Genomic DNA, 22,975 nt, shown 5'->3' with positions numbered 1-22,975 from the left:
GTAGAAGTCCAAAACAGAGTCAGACACAGTCTTCAGAACTGCTTCTAGAGGGGCTTACGAGGTCAAGAGCTCAGAGTTTTGCCATCCCATATTTTATGACACAACTCACAAATCCATTTTCTCGGTTACTGCACCCTGTGGCACTCTGTGGAATGCCCTCCCAATGGACCTCTGCCCAGAAAACTCTTTAGAAAAATTCAAGTCCAAACTTAAGACTTTTCTTTTTAAAGATGCCTACAACCTCAAAACTCATTTCTTTTAAATAGATGCTAGGGTCCACCTTGGGGGTTAGCACCTAAGAAAAGGATCTGGGCATCATTGTTGACATTACGATGAAACCTTCTGCCCAATGTGCAGTAGCGGCCAAAAAAGCAAACAGGAAGCTAGGAATTATTTAAAAAGGGATGGTTAACAAGACTAAGAATGTTATAATGCCCCTGTATCGCTCCATGGTGTGACCTCACCTGCAGTATTGCACTCAATTCTGGTCTGCTTATCTCAAGAAAGATATAGCGGTACTAGAAAAGGTTCAAAGAAGAGCAACCAAGATGATAAAGGGGATGGAATTCCTCTTGTATGAGCAAGGACTACAAAGGTTAAGGCTCTTCAGCTTGGAAAAGAGATGGCTGAGGGGAGATCCGATTGAAGTTTACAGAATCCTTAGTGGAGTAGAACGGGTACAAGTAGATCGATTTTTCACTGTGTCAAAAATTACAAAGACAAGGGGACACTCGAAGTTACAGGGAAATACTTTTAAAACCAATAGGAGGAAATATTTTTTCACTCAGAGAATAGTTAAGCTCTGGAATGCATTGCCAGAGGTTGTGGTAAGAGCAGATAGCATAGCTGGTTTTAAGAAGGGTTTGGACAATTTCCTGGAGGAAAAGTCCATAGTATATTATTGAGAGAGACATGGGAGATGCCACTGCTTGCCCTGGATCGGTAGTATGGAATGTTTCTACTCCTTGGGTTTTGGCCAGGTACTAGGGGCCTAGATAGACCACCATGAGAATGGGCTACTAGGCTATTCTTATGTTCTTATGGGGTTTGTTCCATTTTTTGAAAGGTGTTCTTTTGGATCTAATAGCCACAAACACAATAAAGAAAGGCAGGGAAGACAGAGACTAACACTGACCAGAGCAAAGAAAAAAAATGTTGATAAGGAAGGAGCAAGATACGAGGACAGAGAAGACAGAGGAGTACAAAGACTGACAATCAACAAAAAACTCACAGACAGGAGGGGAAGGAGGAGGAGAATCCTAAGATAGCAGAAAACATTAATCCAATTATTATGTCTCAGTTCAATTATAATACCGTCGATACCAGGTGCTTTGTTGTTGGTTGTTTTTTTTTGTTTTTTTTATAAAGCTTTAATTGCAGCTATGACTTCTTTTAAAATGTGGTTTTTTGGCATCAATATCCCCAGTGTTGTCTTATTGCCTTTTTTGTATCGATTTTCCATATATTCTTGACATCTCTTTTTTAATGTTTTCTGGATCATAAGAACATAAGAATAGCCTTACTGGGTCAGACTAATGGTCCATCAATCCCAGTAGCCCATTATCACAGTGGCCAATCCAGGTCACTAGTACCTGGCCAAAATCCAAGGAGTAGTAATATTCCATGCTACCGATCCAGGGCAAGCAGTGGCTTCCCCCATGTCTCTCTCTGCCATAATCGTTGCGGTGGGGGGGGGGGGGAGCTTGAGGGGGAGAGGGGGGGGGGTTGGATTCTGTAACCGGTGTTGTTTTTGACAGTTTCCAGTTACAGAATCCAGCTTTTAGACGAAAGACTAGCTCCTCCTTCGTCTAAAAGGTTTTATCTTGGGCGTTTGGGACTTAGGCTATTTTTTGGGTTGATAATGTGTTGTAAATTTAGATGTAGTGTTGGTCTGGGCATTTAAACTGCTGAATGTAGAGGTAGGCCATTCTCAAATCCCCCCCCCCCCAAAAAAAACAAAAAACAAAAAACAACAAATCAAAAAACCACCTCATTTGGGATATTTTTTTTGAGAATGGACATTTTTCCTGCTGCTACTTTCAGCGTTTAGGGCCTTAGGCCAAAGGGGGACTTAGATGTTTTTTTTTATTATGCCCCTCCATGGAAACAAGACAGAAAGAAGATTGACTCATTTGAGATTTGGTGCTGGAGAAGAATTTTATGCATGCCATGGACCACCAGAAAACCTAACATATCGATTCTGGAAGAGATCAAACTGGCTATGTCATTCAAAGCCCAAATGATGAAGTTACAACTGTTTTATTTTGGTCATACTGTCAGAAGAGAAAGATCATTGGAGAAGGACATTATGTTTGGGAAGATCGAAAGGAACCAGACAAAGAGGGCGATCTGCAATCAGATGGCTGGACATGTTGAAAACAACATGGCGGTGACACAGAAGGACCTTACCAGACCAGCACAAAACCAATCTCTTTTTAGATCTACAATTCATCAAGGTGCTAGGATTCGAGAACGTGCCAATGGCATCTAACATAGCTACATTATGTCAATGGCACATGACGTAGCTACATTAGTTACTTCTATCTGAGGCATCTTATATGGCAGGTATAAAAATGCGTGTGCCTCCTTAATTATATATTCATATACTAGTCTTATAAAACATGTAGTACATTCACACTTCAATAACCTGCCCTCAACATGCCCCCTTTTTATTCAAACAATATGACATGGACACTATTATACATACCCATTCTCTTTCCTTTTAAAACTGAATTACATGCATAACCATTTTTTTGTACGCATGCAACTCCAACAAACCTATATCCTGTAGAAGTCTTTTAAAATTACACCCGTTGTTATTTAATGAAAACTTATCACACTACATTAACATTGTTTCCAGTTCAATTTCAGACAAAATAAGCCTCCCAGTTCAGGACTATTTTACCATGTTTCCTAAAACTGGCATTATAAAGTAGTTATTTTATCTTTGTAAAGAAACTGAACATTTGTATCCTGGGTTTCACCATAAGCTCCTTTAGAAACCACTTTTTTTTTTTTTGTTCAATGGTATCTTTTTCATCCTTACCACTTTCTGGAGGTGGTTTGGACTGTGCTCCCTTGGCAAAAAATCACCCGTGTCATTGAAGGCTTGGTTTCTGGCCAGTGATAGGAAGCAGGAGATTCATCAGCAGGACATTCCTCTGTGAAAAGAATTTGAACTTAATCATCATTCCATAAACTATTGGTTCTGACATACATTCTATGCTATGCTCCTTCCTGCATGGTTAATGATAAGTCAGAGCACAATACTAAGATTTTTATCTCTCTATTCCTTTCCTAGTACAGTGGTACCTCGGTTTACGAGTGCACTGGTTTGCGAGTGTTTTGCAATCTCGGAGAGTGCAGGAACTCGAAGGCCTTGAGCATGCGCAGATGCTCAAGGCCCAGCAAAAAGGATGGCAGATCTTCGGGCACCGGCATGTCCTGTGCGTTGGTCCTGGGTGCCAGATGGGGGTAAGCGATGTGTTCGGGTGGGTGGATGGGTGCGTGGGGGATGCTGGATCGTGGCGGGGGGGGGGGGGTGGCGACGCGAGCGGGGGGATGGCTGATCATGCCGGGGGGGCCTTCGTGAGCGGGGGGAGCAATGCCGGTTCTCGGGGGGGGGGGCGGGGGGTAGAGCAGTGCCGCTGGCCTCAGGGGAGGTGGGGGAAGGGGGGGTGGGAACGAATCAAGCGAGTTTCCCTTACTTTCTATGGGGAAACTCGCTTTGATATACAAGCAATTTTGTTTACGAGCATGCTTCTGGAATGAATTATGCTCGTAACCCAAGGTTCCACTGTAATTCCTAATATTCTGTTTGCTTTTTTTGCCGTCACAGCACACTAAAAAGAAGATTTCAATGTACTGTCCATGATGGCACCTAAATTCTTTTCTGCAGTGCAAACCTCCATTGAAAAAAAACTTTGCATCGTGAAGCTTTAATTTGGGTTATTCTTCATTTTGTAATTATAGTATATACTGTACATTGTTAGCTACCATTTGGATACCTAGCCTTATTCTAGTCTGTCAAAATTCTCCTACAATTTCTCATAATTCACATGCAATTTAACAACTTTGAATAATTTTGTGCCATCTGTAAATTTGATTAATTCACTTATCATACTCATTTCCATATCATGTATAAATCTATTTTATAAAACTGGTCCCAGTACAGATCCCTGATTCACCCTTCCCCATCGATGTAACACTCCTCTCTTTCTATTTTTAACCAATCTACAACAGGACATTGTCTCATATCCCATGCCTTTTTAATTTACTTATCAGTCTGTCATAAGGGATTTTGTCAATGAAACAATTCTCTAGCTATGTTACAAGAAGGGGTCTTTCTTGATATTATGAAGTTTCAACATGCATGGAAAATTGAATGCCAGAGTTAGGAGGAATGGGATTTAGAGAGATCTGTGGATTAGTAGGATGTAACATTACATACTACCCTGAACACATTTACTCCACTAACAGAAAATAAAAAATATAGTTTCCTGGTTTACAATAAAAGTTAAGGTTTTGCTGAGCATTATGAGCAATGGCATAGCTTTGGGTGGGCCTGTTTAAGCACAAGCCCACCTATCATTGGTCAGACCCACCCAAGACAAGTCATCAGTGGCTGCTTTCTCCCCTTTTTCCCACATCTGGATACAACATTTGCCACATTCACTGGCCCACAGCTCAGCAACTTCCCCTTCCCGATGTACCTCATTACCCTTGCAGGTGGGGGCAGCGACATGCATCCACTGCCTGTGCTGACCCTGCAGGCTTCCCTCTGCCATGTCCCACCAGAAAGAAAACAGGAAGTGACATCAGCAAGGGTGGGGTGCAGCAGAGGGAAGCAGATGCGCATCACTGCTGCCGCCCAGGAGCTGAGGTATGCTGGGCCGTGAGCAGGAGAGAGTGGCAGCAAAAGCCAGATCCAGGGGCAGAAGGAGAGGAGGCAAGATGCAGGATAAAGTGTTTGTGGCAGTGGTGGTAGTTTGGGAAGGCTCACCCAACAAAACTGTGGGCCCACCAAAAACAGGTCTGGCTACACACTACTGATTTTAAGGCTAAGGTACAGGCAGCTTGTTATTTGGTAAGGAAAGGAATTACTATAGGGCTTATTTTCAGGGCGAATCACCATTTTACCATTGTTTCTTTCCTTAGTATGGTTACAGAAGAAGAGGAAGATTTTGTCAAGTTTACCAATATCAACTACCCAATTAAATCCTTTTCCTTCCTGAATTAAAAGTAGTTTTAATGGCAAACAGGGTTGTATATGTTAACTAATATGTCATTCTTGTACAATTTCTCTGGAGCCTGAACTATCGGGTAATGCATCCATTCCAGCCTTGGCTGCAGAATTTAAAAATAACACCAACCCCCTCTGCGAGGTCACCTATGCGGCCACTTCTCTTGAAGTTCAGTTTGATTCTGCAGCCTTACTGAGAACTTCTAGTTTTCTTCCTTTCCTGATTTTATCTCTCAATTCCTAGTCTTATTTTCTTCGGTACCGTGGGTTTGCCCTCCTGCTGCGGATCAACTCTGTGCGAGTGATCCTTTGGCAGGAGATCGCAGACATTTTAAAGTCTGTCTGCTTCTGGAGGGTGCTCTGTAAGCCTGAAACTGCAGTAAGCCCTCTGGAAAGCCTGCAGATTGAATCGGGTCTCCCGGTTCGGGCGCCATCTCTCCCCTGGTTCGTCCGCAAAGAGGTAGAGCGCAGGCTGCTGCGGTTCTGAGGAGGTACGCCGGGATCAGAACTGCGCCGTGTGTCTTCCCTGATTTCCCTGAGGGGTCCTGGTGGTTGTGATCTGAGGTGACAGGGAAGTTGAGGTGGTCAGAAGACCTGAAATATCCAGTTTAATCAGCTCCTGAGGTAATGATCTCCCTGTGCCTCTACTGTGTATTCTTGGCTGCCATTGAAATGCATTGCAGCACATGTCTGTGGTGTCTGTGAGTCAGACTTTGCTGATTTTGGGGGGTCCTCAAATCGGGGTTTTGGGTGGGGTTTCCCTGCAAGCCCTGGTCCCCCCACCTGTAAAATCCTAAAATCGCCGGTTTTAGCATTTTCCTGCGTTTTTAACGGCTGTTTTTCTGTCAAAATTGGCACCCGCGGTGGCCATCTTGGATTTTCTTAAAAGTATATTGTTTTTCCAGGTTTTACCGGCTTGATGTGGCAGCTATGGGTGTTGCAGCCTTTGGCCTTTCTGTTCTGGCGGCAGGCTCATTGGGCCCCCCCTGAGATTTGGGACTGCTCTGATACGTCCCAATAGTTCAGGCTCCAGAGGGATTGTACAAGAATGAAAGATTAGGTTTCTTACCTCTGCTAATCTTCCTTCTTGTAGATCTCCCCTGGAGCCTGAACTCCCGCCCATCAGTTTTGTCCAATTCGCAGGTTGCCTGCCAGTAACTGGTAAGTTGGCTTTCTCTCTTTGACCAGCCTTGCTAACATTTCCCCGAGTGTCCTTTTATTTAAGCTTATGGGGTTTTAGGGGTTCTGAGATGGTGCCCCTTCTGCTCTTTAGGCTGGGTCTTCTTTAGTGCCCTGTTCCTCAGTTTTACAGGTGTGAAATGTTTCAATTTCTTATTATCCTAACTTAGCCTTTTATTGGCGGTTGTTGATTATGTATTTGGTTATCATGAGCAGCATTGATTAGTATCGGGGAGTTCCCGCACCCCCCTTTCTTTTTCTTGTTTTCCTGTTTGTATTAGATACTCCTGGCTTTGCTACCTACTGAACTTCAAGGGGAGTGGCCGCACAGGTGACCTTGCAGAGGGGGTTGGTGTTATGTTTAAGTTCTGCAGCCAAGACTGGAATGGATTCATTATCCGATAGTTCAGGCTCCAGAGGAAATCTACAAGAAGGAAGATTAGCAGAGGTAAGAAACCTAATCTTTCATTTGTTCATAGTTCAGGATGTGTCAAATTTTGTTTTTGTATTTTTCTGTTATTTTAGTCTGTAAACCAATTTGACCCTGATTGATGAGATGGTATATCAAATGGAATAAACTGTAAACCACTAGTATTTTAGAACAGGATGTAAAGCTATTCTAAAATTTAAAAAAATGCTCATTTATGTACCAATAGTGTGGAATGGAAGCATCCACTTTATAACCATATGTTCCAAATTACCAATATAAGTGTGTATGTGCTTGAACATACATTTTTGTGTCAAACCATGTAAAAAAGAAACGTGTATTTTTCTTAAAACTCTCACTGAGCTCAATATCTTTTGCTAGCATTTTTTTTGTAGTGGGGAGAGACAAAAAACCTGGGGAAGCAAGGGGACATCCAACCCTACTACCTCTAGTGGAACATTGGGCAAAATGAGAAACTTTCAAAAGCTAGACATTCCCATGAATAGGTGTAAATTATAATGTTCATATCAGCATTCTCCTTAAATGGGAATGTATGTGTGCATCCTTTCAGTTCAACCTAGCCTTGCTCAAAATATACCCAAACCATGACCATGTCTAAAAACTAATTTATGCATGCTTAAGAAGAGGAGTAACCCAGTCATAATTTTTTGCTCTAAAAATCAAACGCACAGCTGTATTTTGAAGCAATTGCAGCCTATTTTTTTAAAATTCAGTGTAATACCACAATATAAAGAATTACAGTAATCCAACTGAGATAGTATGATAGTTCTTACTACTATTTGAAAACTCTCTAAATATAGAACATATTGCTCGTAATTGTCATAAATGAAAAAAGACTTTATAAATCCATTTATTTATTTGATTCTCAAATGTCAAACCACAAGCCAAAATAATTCCCAAAACCATAGATTGTAAGAATTTCTCCAGTACTCAATAGTTATTTTCTGACCAATAAACCCACTTGGATTATCAAAAAACAAATTTAGTTTTTTTTATTCAGCTGTAAGAATTATTGGCTGCCCAATTATTCACTAATATAATTTACCTTTTGGATTTCCTATGGGTTTTTCCCTTCTTTTGTGAGAAATTTTATCACTGAACAGTGCTCCAAATCTAGAAGTTTCTTACTTGATTTGCATGAGGACTCTTCTGACATCCTGTCTCTTGAAATGTTAGACTCACATTGAGCCGCAACTGTGCATGAATAATCTTGAGACATGTCACAACATGTACAGGCTTGTTTCAACATGCTTGCTACTTTCTTTCATACTCAGGTAGATAAATTATTGATAGCCCCTCATACCTACTGCACAAAATTGGATGTAGTTTATTAGGGCTAATTTTGAAGGGGTTTAATTTTAAAAGCTTGGTACAGCTTGTGAAGAAATCAGGCCACTAGCCTATATAGTATACAAATATATTACCAGGAGAGTGGCCAACTAATGCCAATTTTTATAAAAGGGTGATTCAGGAAACTAAAGACTAGAAAATCTGATGTGAAAACCAGACAAAATAGATGATTCTGTTAATGTGAAGGCAGATTTTAGAAAAACAAAAAAAAAAATATACAAAATTGAGAAGATTAGGTAGTATTTTAGAAAAGGAACTGCCAAAGTAGAGCATTTTCTAAAATACATGTGAGAATGGAGGTCTACGTACCGATTATGTGCAGTGGTAGCACCCATTTTGCAACTGTTAAATGTCTAAAATATCAACAAGATCAACACACATTTAGACATTGGGACACTGGATCATCTTTTATTCTATTGTCCTTTGATACTCAACTTCTGGAAATCAATATGAGGACAGATTAACCTCAAACTGGAGTCAACAATCCCTTAGACCAGGGATGTCAAAGTCCCTCCTCGAGGGCCGCAATCCAGTCGGGTTTTCAGGATTTCCCCCAATGAATATGTATGAGATCAATTAGCATACAATGAAAGCAGTGCATGCAAATAGATCTCATGCATATTCATTGGGGGAAATCCTGAAAACCCGACTGGATTGCGGCCCTTGAGGAGGGACTTTGACACCCATGCCTTAGACGTATGAGGCAATTATATGTGGAGCATTGCTGCATATTAAGCCTCCCATGGATTGCTACAAATGCAGGCTTTTCTTAATTATGACAGGGATAGCTTTGCAGATGATAACCTGCAATTGTAAAAGTTGCAACCGCCTCAACTTTTCTTTTTGGTGGGCCAGTTTATGTTTAGGTTGCAAATATGAAAAGATGAATGCTGATATATTGGGGCATAGCAATTTTTAAAATTTGGTTTGGGGCCCGTTGACATCCTTTGTTACTTCAACATAGTTGTCATTTTATTTTTGTTTATTTTTATACATATCCAGGACGGGATGGGGGGATATCTTTTTGGTTTATTTCTTGATTAAATTGTTGGATGGGAGGGGAGGGATATTTTTCTTCTGCATTGATGGAATTTAAGTGCTTACATTGATTATTAATGTCTGTACAATTCTTGGCACTTTGTATTAGTTTTGAAAATTAATAAAGATTAAAAAAAAACATTAACAACAAGATCAACACAGTAACAAACATGTATATTGGCATTTTAGAACTCATGAGAACTATACTACATATAAATCAGAAAACTACACAAAATATTTAAAAAGTATAAATCCCTGCATCAAGGTTTCTGTACCACCAAAAAAGTGGAGAAAGAGACACCTCAGATTTTAGATTCTCATATCAGCACAACCAAGTCATGCAAAGTGAGTTCTGTCACAGTCATTGGTCTCAAAAAAACTCCACAACACACCTTCAAAGGCCTCAATAGTCGCAGTCCCCTTAAACATAGGGATATTGCAGAACACAACACCTCAACAAAAAGCTAAAGTTGGCATGCAGCAAAGAATGTTCAAAAAGTTCAAAGAGCCGGACTCAACAGTGGCCCTGTTTTACTCTAGATTGTTTCAAGAGTCCTGGCAAAATCTTGTTTTAGTCCAATAATCAACCAACTTAAGCAAAAACACCAAACAAAAAAGAAGCAAATGTCCTGTAACGACTCACCCACAGCTAGCATTTTAGAACATATACGAGATTATGTATGTTTAAGGGTAACTATTTTTTTTAGTTTGGCTGACAAAATTCTGGAGCATAAACTTTGGGGCATCTTCAACAGATATTTAAAATTAAATGGATATACTCTTAGCTATTGACAACATCAGCACACAAATCACCTTTGTGTATGAGCACAGCAATAAAACAAAGTAAAGGAATATACAGTATATTAAAGAATTGTAAAAGCACCAATATAATGGGTAAATATCTAATTTCAAGAATGAAAGTTTTTTTTTCTAGGAGAATATTAGAATTTTAGATTTCTGGTTCCAAAATGAATCCATGGAAATATGGTAAATTTATAATAACACATATGATGGAGAAGGGCTGTCTATCTGAAAAAACATCATTGTTTTACTTACCAATTGGATCGACATTAATTTTGTCTAGCCTTAACCCATCTCCTATGGAATTATTCTGTTGTATTAGTTTGTCGTAAATAATATGATCTTCTAATGTGATGTTATTTGTATTATTGTACACCAGGAGAGCCAAAACTTCAAAACTGTAAGGAAAAGAAATTTAAAAAAACAAACAAAAAAAAATCAATATCTTAAAGAAACAGAACACATGATAGTTAAGTCATCCAGACAAAGGAGGATTATTGTGTGAAGGCAGAAACACAAGACTTGCCAGATAAATTTTGAGCATTTAGTATATAGAGCAAACATAGTTCACTAGTAACTGTCACTGCATTTTCTCTCTGCTGAATCCTAAAGGGGAAGTACTTGCCTTTGTGTCTTGTGTGGCTCTTTTCCTCATGCTACCTGAATGAACAGGAAGCTCACTATGGACCACAGGGGGGTGATATGATCCAGTAATCACTTGGAATTAAATAGAATAACAGTTCTATGACAGCAGGTGACGGAGATGGTGAACAAGCTATGATGGTCTCTAATACAACTTGCTCTGTGAATTATCACTAGAGTTTTGGTAGTGGGTCTGAGCATTCACTTTAAAGTATCTCAATATTTGATGTGATTTTTTTGTTTTGTTATTGATTTATTGAGGTGAACAGTGACTGAGATATTTAACTATCATCTCAGCTGAGATTTTCCCTTAGGTATTTTGTTGATCACTTTATAAATATCATAGAATGTTTTTGTGCCATTTGGCTGGACTTACTTTTGCAACTACTGCATTATCACAGAAAAAAATGAGGATGCTTATGGCTTTTCTTGTTAACATAAAACTAATATTTTCAAGATGGATTCTCTCCATGTTAACTAATCTATTTAAGAAGAAACTGCACAGTACAGTAATGCTTGGCACTGCGCCATCTTCCTTTTGACCTGGAATTTGCCAGACCTCTACTTTCTCACAAATAATACTTGTGCTGCTGGCCATAACTATAACCTACTAGCATGTAGCTATTAACCTTTGACAGAGGTTAGCTAACCTCCCCATTTTGCCATTTTATAGCCCTGAGAAGATATTGTCTAATCTTACGGAATAATAATACAGCTCTGTAGGCATAATTCATAGTTTTCTAAAACAGCAACTTCCTTTATTGTAACCTTTTCTAGAATGATTCGGGAAGTGGTCTTCCACTAGGGTGGAGGCTGAAAGGAAGGACTAATGTATTGATAATAAAGTATAAGCAGCCCTGCTTCTTAAACAATGGTTACAATCACTTTTCTGTGCCACTGGTAAGATTCATTAGGTGCAAACAGGTCATGTTAGAGCAGAGAAGCTACAGCACAGTCTTAATGGAAGGTGGTAGAAAGCATACAAAAATGCACAAGGAACTGCCCAGCTGTCTTTCAGAAGCTGTTTTTTCTTACCCACATGACCCAAACTCTGTAATATGACTACAACTGTGTTCTGTACCATCCCTGTGAGAACCGCAGCAGCAGCACGAGCAGAAAGGGACGACATTACTGTGATATCAGAAATCATAAGGCATCATTAAAAAGAAGGAGGTGGGGAATAAGAACACAATCAGAGTTTGTCCTTACTAATCTCTATGCAGCAGACGAGCAGGTTTTTAGAAAGTTCATATTTGTATTTAATCCATTTACTTTCCTACAATGTTAGCGTCTAATGAGTTCCAGGAACCTATGGTTCCCAGGGTTGTACAGAGCACCCTGTAATTATTTATACTGAAATCAATGGTACTAACAAGACTATTCACTCATGGGAGGTAACCTACATAATTAACACTGAATGCAGGTAACACACATGTACTTTAGTAAACAGGCCACACTGGCAAGAATGGGGCCCACATTAATAATCTGCATAACCCTTCCTAAGGTTACTAAACATTTGTAAATAAGGAGACTTAGTGAGTTAAAGGAAAACCATTGGCTCACTGCAGAGTGTTGGAACTTTGTAAGTTCTATTGTCCTTTTAAGAATGTGACATAAGAAGTATGCTTATCTGTTAGCTAACAGGGAGGGGGCTTTTTAATTTATCTCCATTCATGTTTTACTAATTTAGCTGTATAGCCACATTAAAAATGTGGAAGAATATGGAGAAGGGAAGAAAAAATACCCAGAAGCCTTGAGGGCAAGGATAAAGAAACCAGTATGGCTGTATGGGTATGGTACGTAGATCACTCCTCTTTCTAGATATTAAGAAAACAATTACTAGAGATGAGCTGTCACATGCAACAAAACGTCTTTTGCTGATAATAGCGCACACTCTTCTTAACGAGCGCATACGGTGTGCAAAGGCAGCACACTTTTGTAAAAGAATGTGCACTTCTTCCTGATAATGCACACGTATGTGATGGTTTGCACTATCAGGAAAAGAGTGCATCCTCTTTGAACATATTGGATTAGATTCTGTAAATGGTGCTCAAACTTGGACGCCAAGCAAAATGACCGTTGAACACCATTCTATAAAAGGCACTGTTTATAGAATAGTGCTTAGCGCTGGGATCCACAAGCAGTTTTTGGTGCAAGGATTTACGCCAGCTGAAACCTGGTGCAAGTTCTCATGCCTAAATTAGGCACTGGTCTGCCTTATTCTATAATACTGCACATAAATTCTAGAAATCCCCCCGACCCGCCCATGCCCCCTTTTCAGATGGGCACACAAGAATTTACTTCTACATCTTTAGAGAACACCAACTAAGAGCTAGATGCACTAAACAGGATCGGTAAGACTGCTTGGGTCCGGTCCAATTCAATTTTTAGCTGATTTTAAAAAAGAGTTATTGATGGACTAAATATTTTGCATGCAAATAATTCACGCAGAGGTTCGTTGTAATCATCAACTCTCTCATCTGATTGATTGCTGTGAGAGCGACTCTCACACATGTGCAGAGCCGGCAGGGGAAGCTCGAACAGCTGACAGGCAGGGGAAGCCCCAAAGCAGCCTTCATGCCACTTCGCTGTTCAGGGCAGGAAACTTTAAAAAAAAAATTTTTATGGGCACAGATGCTGTGTGTGTTTTACACTTGCATAATACCTGCCCCATTAAAAAAAAAATGCTCCCCCTTAGCAAAGATGGCTGTCCCCGACAAACCGGCACTGGGGATTGACCCTTCCGTGCACCAGCAAAAATCGGCAGGAGGGTTGCCCACTTTCCTCATGCTATGCTGACACTCCCCCTCCCCCCGCGTGAGAGAAAATTGGTAGGAGATATGCCCACTCCCTTCTGCCATAGCGACTCCCCACCACTATGAAAGAAAATCGCTAGGAGGGATGCTCACTTCCTTCTGTCATGGAACCCCCCTCCCCCCGCATGAGAAAATCGGCAGGAGGGATGCAGCTTCCTCCTGAAAATGGAGTCCCCCAGTCTGCCATGTAATCACAATTACATGATTAAATTAAAATGTCTTTTGTCTTTGTTATTTCTGGGCCATAGATTTTAGAAATCTACCTGGTACTGACATTAGTTTCCAACTACTGGAGTTGCCGTTAAAGCTCACGCCAGCCTACCCAAACCATCATCTTTGTGGGATTCAGACTGTGAAAGCCCATTTGTATTTTACTTATCAATCCTCTGTACAGCTCACTGTGTGGTTTTCCATGTGGTCATACATTCTCCGATTCTAGCATGCAAATGGCCTCATTATTATTAAAATGAGGTTGTTAATATTAAAATGAGGATGTGGAGGAAATCGTGGCAGCAAATAGCACAAACAGTGTGAAGAAGTGGAGTGTCAGCAAGCCCTGAAGAAGCGGTAGTGATGCGTGAAACGTTGGCTTTTGAGAGACGCCACGTTTATGCTTCAACACTTGTAACAGCATTGCTAATTAAGCGATTTGTGGCCCAAGCTAAAATCCAGCCTAGCGGCAAGAGTAAAGTCTTCACGGAAGTTTTTTGTAGCCAATGATGTGGGTGGAGGAGGCTTGAGCATGTATGCTCTGCCTAGACAAACCTGAGGCTTTTTCTTCCGTTTAAAGACATTACCCTTAGCTATTAGAGTGGAGCATTTTTGTTTTGTTGTACGATATACAGCACATTATCCACTTCACTGACATTGATATTATATTAAAATGAGCCATCCGATCAATGGCCTAACATTGCATGCCATAATCGAATCAATAATGTCAACCTGAAAAAACAGACAGGTCTGCCCATTTTATCATTAAAAAAAAAAATGCTCCATAAAGAAAGTTGAGCTGCTTTCCCCTCCCCCCCCAACAAACACTCCCAAAACAACCCCTGGAAGAATAGCAAATGCAGGAGGGATGCCCATGCCAGACAGTGGCATAGTAAAGGAGGGTGCACCACCCCTGGCGCTGTCTTGGTGGGGGTGCCAGCACCTCCTTGCCGCTCCCCACACCACACTCCCTTTCCTACCCCCTGTACTTATTTAAATCTTCACAGCATGAGCAACTTCTCCAGCCTGCTGCTTGCACTGGCCTGGCTCCCTTCTGAAATCACTTCCAGGTCACGGGGCCCAGGAAGTGATGCCAGAGGAAAAGCCAACGCCAGTGCGAGCAGCAGGCCAGAGAAGTGGCTGGCATTGGTGAAGATTTAAAGAGGTATGAGGGGGAGGGCACAAGTGTGGAAGGGGGTGTTATGCCTATGGCCAGGGGGTAACTGAAACTCAGCATACTACGTGACATGTCTCCTCAAGTCTGCTTATCTGACCTTCTGACCTCAGTGACCTGGGTGTTGCCAAAACAAAGAACAAAAGGACAGTAAAACCAGGTTGACCAGGTGTCCGAGTGAAGACAGCTGGTTTCTGCAACAAGTCTGCTTATCTGCTATCCTGACCTCAGTGACCTGGGTGCTGCCAAAACAAAGAACAAAAGGACAGTAAAACCAGGCGGAAAGCTGGTTTCTGCAACAAGCCTGCTTATCTGCTATCCTGACCTCAGTGACCTCAGTGACCTGGGTGTTGTATGCCTGGGTCGTAGTGAAGGAAGCTGGTTACTGCAGAACTATGAACTCAGCAGTTTTCACCCTATATAAGAACGGGACTTTGCCCCTAACATTAGAATCCACTTCATTGCAACCATGGGTCTGTCCCTTTGGTCCACCCACCTATCAATTGCAGGGATTCCCAATTGTGAAGGATGGTGCTGCTTGGGATCACGATGAAGCTATATTATTATATTCATCTATATATATAAGTATAATAAAGGGTTATTGTTTATGCTTTTATATTGTCTGTGTGCTTTTCTGAGTGTCACTGATCATCCCATCTGACAGAAATAAGTGGCGGAACAGGGGGCAAGGAAGGAGCGGGTGGCTGAGATGAAGGTGTGGGGGACACCTTTGCCCCTCACTAAGCCATTGCTGCTAGAATGCTACTATCACCTCTCAGTGCAGCTTAAAGTCACCTCTCAGTGCAGCTTTGCTATTGTTAGTCATGATGGCTAACCACGTCATTGTTAGTCATGATGGCTAACTGACCTGTGCACTACCTGTCAGAACCAGCCACTCTCCCACTCTGCCCTTGTTATAAGTGAGACTTGTACCTAGGTACCTTAAGCAGCTAGCATAGATATTTTTACCATGCTGACAGATTCTATCATAAGGTAGGCATTAATGCAGGTCCGTGCTAACATATAGCTATCAATGCTAGCTTCTAACATAGCTTAGTAAACAGGTTCCTAAATCACGTTTACACATTCATAGTATAAAAAGCATTATGCAGATATCTCTACCTGCTCAAGCAGTTGCAAATATACATGTGTACGTCTGTGGATTATACATGTATACCACCAAATTCAGATTTGCTCACCCAAATTTGGGCATGCATCCAAGATGTGTGCACAAATCAACTGAGTAATGAGCCCTTAACTACCAATAACTGAGTGCTAACAACCAATTATTGAAGTTAACTGGCACCAATTAGGATTTGCACATGCATCTATCTCAGGGGTAGGGAACTCCGGTCCTCGAGAGCCGTATTCCAGTCAGGTTTTCAGGATTTCCCCAATGAATATGCATTGAAAACAGTGCATGCAAATAGATCTCATGCATATTCATTGGGGAAATCATGAAAACCCGACTGGAATACGGCTCTTGAGGACCGGAGTTCCCTACCCCTGATCTATCTGCATGCTATTCTGTAAGTGGCCTAGTACAGTGTTCCTGAGCCACCGGTCCGTGGCGCGTCCTGCACCTGAGCCGGAAGCCTTCTCTCTGACGTCACAACGTCAGAGGGAAGGCTTCTTGATGAGGCGCAGGATATGCAAGGAGCCACTACCCGTGGCTTTGTGCACTGCATCAGTGAGGAAGAGGGAGCCGGCCTGAAGATAACACCGGGGGCAGCATAAAATGGCCAGGCAGGAGCAGGCCAGAAGGTAAGGCATAGCATGGAGGGAGGGAAACAACAAAGATAGGGGGGGAATGATTTTATTTTTGAATTTTGTGAATGAATTATGTCAATTTTGAGAATTTACATCTGCTGTCAGTGTGCTTTGTGTAGTTTAATTTTGTGGTTAACCATTATGTGTTGTTAATAAGATTATATTGTGTATCTGTGAAAAATGAATGGAAAAATTAGTGTTACAATTAGTACTATTATGGGGGCGGGGTCTAGGGTGGAGACTGGATAGAGATGGGTGGGGTCTGGCCCACGACTTAGCCCAGTGTTCTTCAACTGCCGGTCCACAGACCGATGCCAGTCCACAGAATAATTCTTTTATTTCTGCTGGTCCATAGGAGTAAAAAGGTGGAAAAACACTGTCCTAGTAAGTGGAGGAGTGGCCTAGTGGTTAGAACTAGTGCTGCCCGATTTGCCGATTCGCTTTCTAAAAAAATTGAACTCACCGATTCAGTGAGTCCTGACACCTCCTGGTCTCCTGAAGCAGTATCAGCGGTGGCTGGCAGGAAGAAGCTGCCCATGGCCTGCCCCACTAGGGCCTTCCCTCTGCCGCATCACTACTGATGTCACTGATGACAAAGCAGAGGGAAGCCTTGGCGGGGAAGGCCAGAAGAAGTCTGATCCAAGCGCTGGTTCTTCCTGCCAGCTACCGCCACTGCTGCTGCTGCTTTGGGAGGCCTATATGTCAGATCTCACGATGGAGGGGGTCGGTTTGGAGGTAAAGCTGCTATACAGGAGGATGGGAAGAAGGGATGGATGGAAAGCTGCTGTACAGGGGAATGGGAGGAGGGGATGGATGGAAAGCTGCTGTACAGGGGGACATGGGGGTAGAGAGCTGCTGCGCATGGGGGAAGAGAGGAGGAATTGTTGGACATGGGGTGAAGGAGAGGAAGGGAGAGATGCAACAGAGGTAGAACTGGATGAGAGGGAGAAATCCTGCATATGGTGGAAATCCTGCATGGAAAAAAAGAGAGAGAATCGTTGGACATAGAGTGGAGGGCAAGGAGAGATGGTGGGCAGAACAAGAAATGTTGCACATGATTATGGAAGGGAGGAAGAGAGAGATGCTGCATGGAGGTGAATAATAGAGAGGTTTGACCCAGGGCACAAGGCAGAGAGAAAGAGATATGGTAGACAGTGAGAAAGAAACAGAAAAGCACAGTTACTTACCGTACAGGTGTTATCCAGGGACAGCAGGCAGATATTCTTACTGATGGGTGACATCACCATGGAGCCCCAGCACGGACACTTCATGAGCTTGAAAAAGCTCTTGACGCCCCCACCGCGCATGTGCGAGTGCCTTCCCGCCCGACGGAGGCATGCTGTCCTTCAGTTAAGATAAGCTAGCTAAGAAGCCAACCCGGGGAGGTGGGTGGGTTTTGAGAATATCTGCCTGCTGTCCCTGGATAACACCTGTTACGGTAAGTAACTGTGATTTATCCCAGGACAAGCAGGCAGCATATTCTCACTGATGGGTGACCTCCAAGCTAACAGAGATGGGATGATGGGAGAGTTGGCCAAAGAAAAAATTGCAAACATAATGGCCGAAGTGCCCATCCCGTCTGGAGAAAAAAAACAGACAAAAGTAAGGAATGAACTGAGGACCAGGTGGCAGCTATACAGTGTTCCTCAATAATGTAATTAAAAGGAAAAACCACAAAAGCTGCCAAAACTCGAGACTGGGACACGACATCCCTGTGCCAGGCCAATTGGAGTAAAGAAGAACTAAAGAGAGGCATTTGGCCAAGAGATTGTTCTCATGAACTTAGGATGTCCAAACTGAGTTGAAACAAAAGAAAAAAGGTGGGATAAAATCACTGTGGTTCCAACCTGAGTAAGAAGGAGGACAAAAAAAACGCTGAAAGGACAACACAAAGCCAGGCTACTCGTAAGAAAAAAAACGATGTGCAGGAAACAAGCCAGACAGAAGAACTGACTGAGCGAAAAGAAAACAGTAGCAGATACTGTAGACATGAATATAGAATCACCAGGACTGGATGAAAGGCTGAAAAGGATGAAGCCGCTAGTAGGGCATTAAACTCACCGATTCCCCTAAAAGAGGTGAGACATAAGGAAAAATTTGTTCAGGAAATAAACTCAAGTGGAGCTGATGCCATTGTCATAAATGGGAGCAGCAACAACCAGTAAAGAACCACAGAAATAGTCCAGAGGACAGAAGAAGGAATGAGGTGTGGTTACACACATGAAAAACCTCTGTCATGATCCGGGGAACCAGAAGAGAAATCAGAAAGATGCTGTTCCTCGACAGATCAAAGGACAAAATGCAATAGCATTAAAAAGAAGTCTGAGAGCTATGAACTTGAGACTCGAAGCAACAAAGAAAAAAATACCACTGGGAGGAAGATGGAAACAGGCAGAGAAAAAAAGGCACCAGAAAAGAAATTAAACCACTTGTGATATCGACAAGGACAAGTGGCTGGTATTGTGGCAGAAGGCAACAAACGGGCTGAGAAACGAACGCATCCCAAAGAAAAAAACAATGAAAATTGGAAGAAATGAAAGATTCCTGAGTCAGAGAGAACCGAGCAGGAAATTGAGAAGAAGAGAGGGCTTCCTAAGTTTTGAGTGGATAAAGAAGGGAGAACCCATGTTGACTGTGCATCAACAGCACTCGCGAGCTTGATGAAAAAAGGTCAACAGAAGAAAAAAACCAAAAGGAATGCATATAAATATATACTCGCCCAATCCAGGAGAAAACTAACTGTTGTCAGATGGAGAAAAATCCTGGAGTAAAAGGATTAAAGAATCCTGCTGAAATTGGCTGCTACGAAATTCAGCTCCTCATAAATAGCAGCAAGAGCAGAAGGCCAATCGCCTCCAAGGTCACAAAAAAAAAAAGGGCCTCCTGAGCAAGGAAGAAGGGCTTGAGGACAGAGTAGATGATGAAAATCATGAGATCCTAAAATATCATTAGAAAAATTAGGAAAAAAAATGGGAAAAGACCCTGAGGCTGAAGAATGCCTATAGGAGCCCCCCAGGCAGAAAATAGATGCAGCAAGTATTAAGACCATGCAAGGAGGTAACAAATAAAAAAGGGAACCTCCGTAGAGACTAGAGGAGATCAAAGAGATACATGCGTTGAGAGAGACAAGCCCTCCTGGTACCACTGGAAAACAAAAGACCACTGAGGAGTACAAGAATGTAGTCCGACTCGTGGCATAACCGAACCAGGAGAATGCTGGTTGTTCAGAAGAAACAACATGTGTAAGATGGAAAACAATCTGAAAAAAGAAACACTCAGCAAGGTGGAGTCAAGAAGTACCCCAAAGAAACAGAGACATGAATTACGGGTAAGGAAAATGAAAAGCTAAAGAAAATGAGATGGGTGAGAAAAACGTCTGAACCATATCTCAGGGAAAAAACCCAAATGTTCAAAAAATGGAAAAAGGCGGCCCTGTAATCGAATAGATGTGACCAGCACAATCAGATACCCCCTGAATAATCTGGGAGGATAAAACCCAATAGTAAGTAGAACGGATGAAAAACACAGCTCGAAAACCGTATGAAGTGGAGCCTATAGCGGCTGCCCGGAAAATCAGGAAGTAGAGCCATGAGGTCTGAGATCCAGAAAAAACAGTCATCTAGTGTCCTTGATAATGAAGAGAAAGAAGGGAAAAGTTTCCCTAACTCCAGTAATTGAAGAGGACCCTTCAAGGAGAATTAGCAGTAGAAAACAGGAAGTACTGCCTAAGATACCTCGTAGACTCTCGAGTCTCAACAGAAAACAGAGTCTAAGAGCAGGGTGAAAAGATTAAGGGAAGAAAGCCTCCACGTGAATAGAACTCAGAGCCAGGCTTGTAGGAGTACATAAAGACAGATAAAACAGCCGCTGTGAAAGTGAAAACTGCTACACAGATGCGGCCAGAGAACTCACCATGCCATAATGTAGAGGAAACATGTTCCAGCCCAGCCCAGCCCCAGGAACACCTCCCCAAATCAGACATAGTCGATAACCTGTCGTGTGGAGTAATGATAAAAACAGACACTCGGATGTAGACCAGATCCGTAAAACACAGATCTGAAACTGAAAAGCAGCTACATGGAATGTGAACACAAATGTATGTCAAGGAAAACCAGGCAAGCAGGAGAGGAAACTAGGAAGCCCATTTGGCTAACCAGTCCCCAGCCTTGTCCGCTCTGCCCAGAAAGACAGAGGCCTACATACTAGCCGTGAGGAGGTACTCCCACCAGGAGGGAAACCAGGACACATGTGAACTGCTTCATAGGGCGTGTCACATCAGTCCCCATAGAGATCAAGGAAGGGAAGCAAACCACCCTTGAGGAAATAAGTAGAAGGAAGGAAAAGAAATTCCAAAGGGAAGAAAATGACTGTACAAAGCCAACTCCCAAAGGAATGCATATACTGAAGATTTCCTAATGAATCTGTAAAAAACGATGTCATGCAAGTAGAAACCCCACTCAAGGCAAAAAAAGCACATGGGACGTAGAAACACCCACCATTTCAGAGAGAGATGTGGCGTAGTTCCAAAAAAAACACCCCATGGCTCTCAACCAGTCAAGATCATCAAGGAATCAATGTCGAAGCCAAAAACAGCTTGAAAACTGCAAAGCGTTTCCATATCGGAACACAACCGACACTGGTAACTGCAACGACAACTGGTGTCACTGGATAGGAGTCAACAAAAGCAGAGAAGACTCAAGTGAAAAAGTCCCTGGAAGTAAAAAACTGAACTGGGCAGCACTAGAATAGACAATGTCGACAACTGGATCACAGTTGAACATGGCAATGTCGAGAAGAAAGTCTGACATCGACCTGGATGTCAATATGGACTGCAACATCGAGCAGAACTGACAAGAATAACATGGCATCGAGAGAGAAAAGTCGACATCGTAGGGAGGTCGACACCAATTAGAAACGTCAACATCACTCCCAGGGACAATGAAAACATGCTGATGTCGACCAAAAACGTGGACATGAAAGAAAACACTGTTAAAAAGGGAGAAACGGTACCGATGGATACAACGCCCGTAACAAGGGTCAACACTCCCGAGATGAACAAAGCAGATATTAAAGCACACAGCACAACTGGAGCAGATGGGAAAGGACACCGGTACCATTGGTCTATGACCGTTATGGATGGTGTTATTGCCCAGGAAAAAGAAAAGGACACCGGTACCGTTGGTTCATGACTGATACTGACGGTGTCAGTGGCAAGTATAGAGAACCGGTACCGATGGATACAACGCCCGTACCAAGGGTCAACACTCCCAAGATGAACAAAGCCAGTATTAAGGCACACAGCACCACTGGAGCAGATGGGAAAGGACACTGGTACCGTTGGTCTATGACCGGTACAGTTGGTGTCTTTGCCCAGGAAAAAGAAAAGGACACCAGTACCGTTGATTCATGACCGGTACTGATGGAGTCAGCGGCAAGTAGAGAGAAAAGGACACCGGTACCCTTTGTCCATGACTGGTACCCATGGTGTCATTGCCAAGGAAAGAGAAAAGGATATCGATACCGTTGGTCCAAGACCAGTACCGACGGTGTCAGTAGAGAGAAAAAGAACACCGGTATCAGTGGTTCATGGCCAGAACCGAAGGTCAAGAGTAGAAAGAAAAAAGCACCGGCACCCAAGGTCCATATACCATTGGTGCCGCTCCCGGAGGAGAAAGAAAGAACACTGGTACCTATGGTCCCCGACCGGTACCATTGGTGTCGTTTCGAAGCAGGAAAAAAAGAACACCGGTACCCTTGGTCGATGACTGGTACCATAGGTGTGGCTCTAGAATAGAAGAAAAGAAAAGAACACCGGTACCTTTGTCTCATGATCGGTACCATCGGTGTCGCTCCATGGTTCCAAGATGAACATGCCTATATCAAGACAGTCATCGACATCGAAGTGGAGCCAGAGATAGGGTTGAAAAAAAGTCGGCAGGACTTGACTCACTGCTACAATGACCAAGGTCGACAGGATTAGACTCACTGTTACAATGACCTGAAGCCCAAAAGAGAAAACCAACTTACCAAAAGAAGAAGCATCACAGACTGTGCGGACTGGAGAATCGGTGTCGGAAGTACACTGGATACCGGATCACCGGCATCGACTGGTGCTGGATTCCTGGCGTTGTTGACTGGAAACAGCTTCTGAAGAATACACATGAAAATGCGCTGAAAAGGAAAAAAGCAAAGGAAGAAAAAACCAGCATGGTTGAGGGCCCGACATTGCTAAAATAACAGAAGGATGTGGGTGAAGACAAGTTCCACCACAAAACAACTGCGTGGAGGAAGATTGGGCAGGAAAA

The 22,975-nt window shown here is 42.5% G+C and overlaps 1 protein-coding gene across 1 annotated transcript in view; it reads right to left on the bottom strand.

Moving 5' to 3' along the window:
* Positions 1-22,975, bottom strand: part of ADGRG6 (adhesion G protein-coupled receptor G6) — a 307,599-nt gene that overhangs the window by 75,206 nt on the left and 209,418 nt on the right. Inside the window, 2 exon segments of the mRNA XM_033938193.1 lie at positions 3,047-3,161; positions 10,314-10,456. Coding sequence (XP_033794084.1) covers positions 3,047-3,161; positions 10,314-10,456 — 258 coding nt within the window.

Source organism: Geotrypetes seraphini, chromosome 3, assembly GCF_902459505.1.
Source record: "Geotrypetes seraphini chromosome 3, aGeoSer1.1, whole genome shotgun sequence".
NCBI lineage: Eukaryota > Metazoa > Chordata > Amphibia > Gymnophiona > Dermophiidae > Geotrypetes > Geotrypetes seraphini.
The sequence above is the reverse complement of the archived record's forward strand: the minus strand, read 5'-3'. Positions and strand labels throughout refer to the sequence as shown.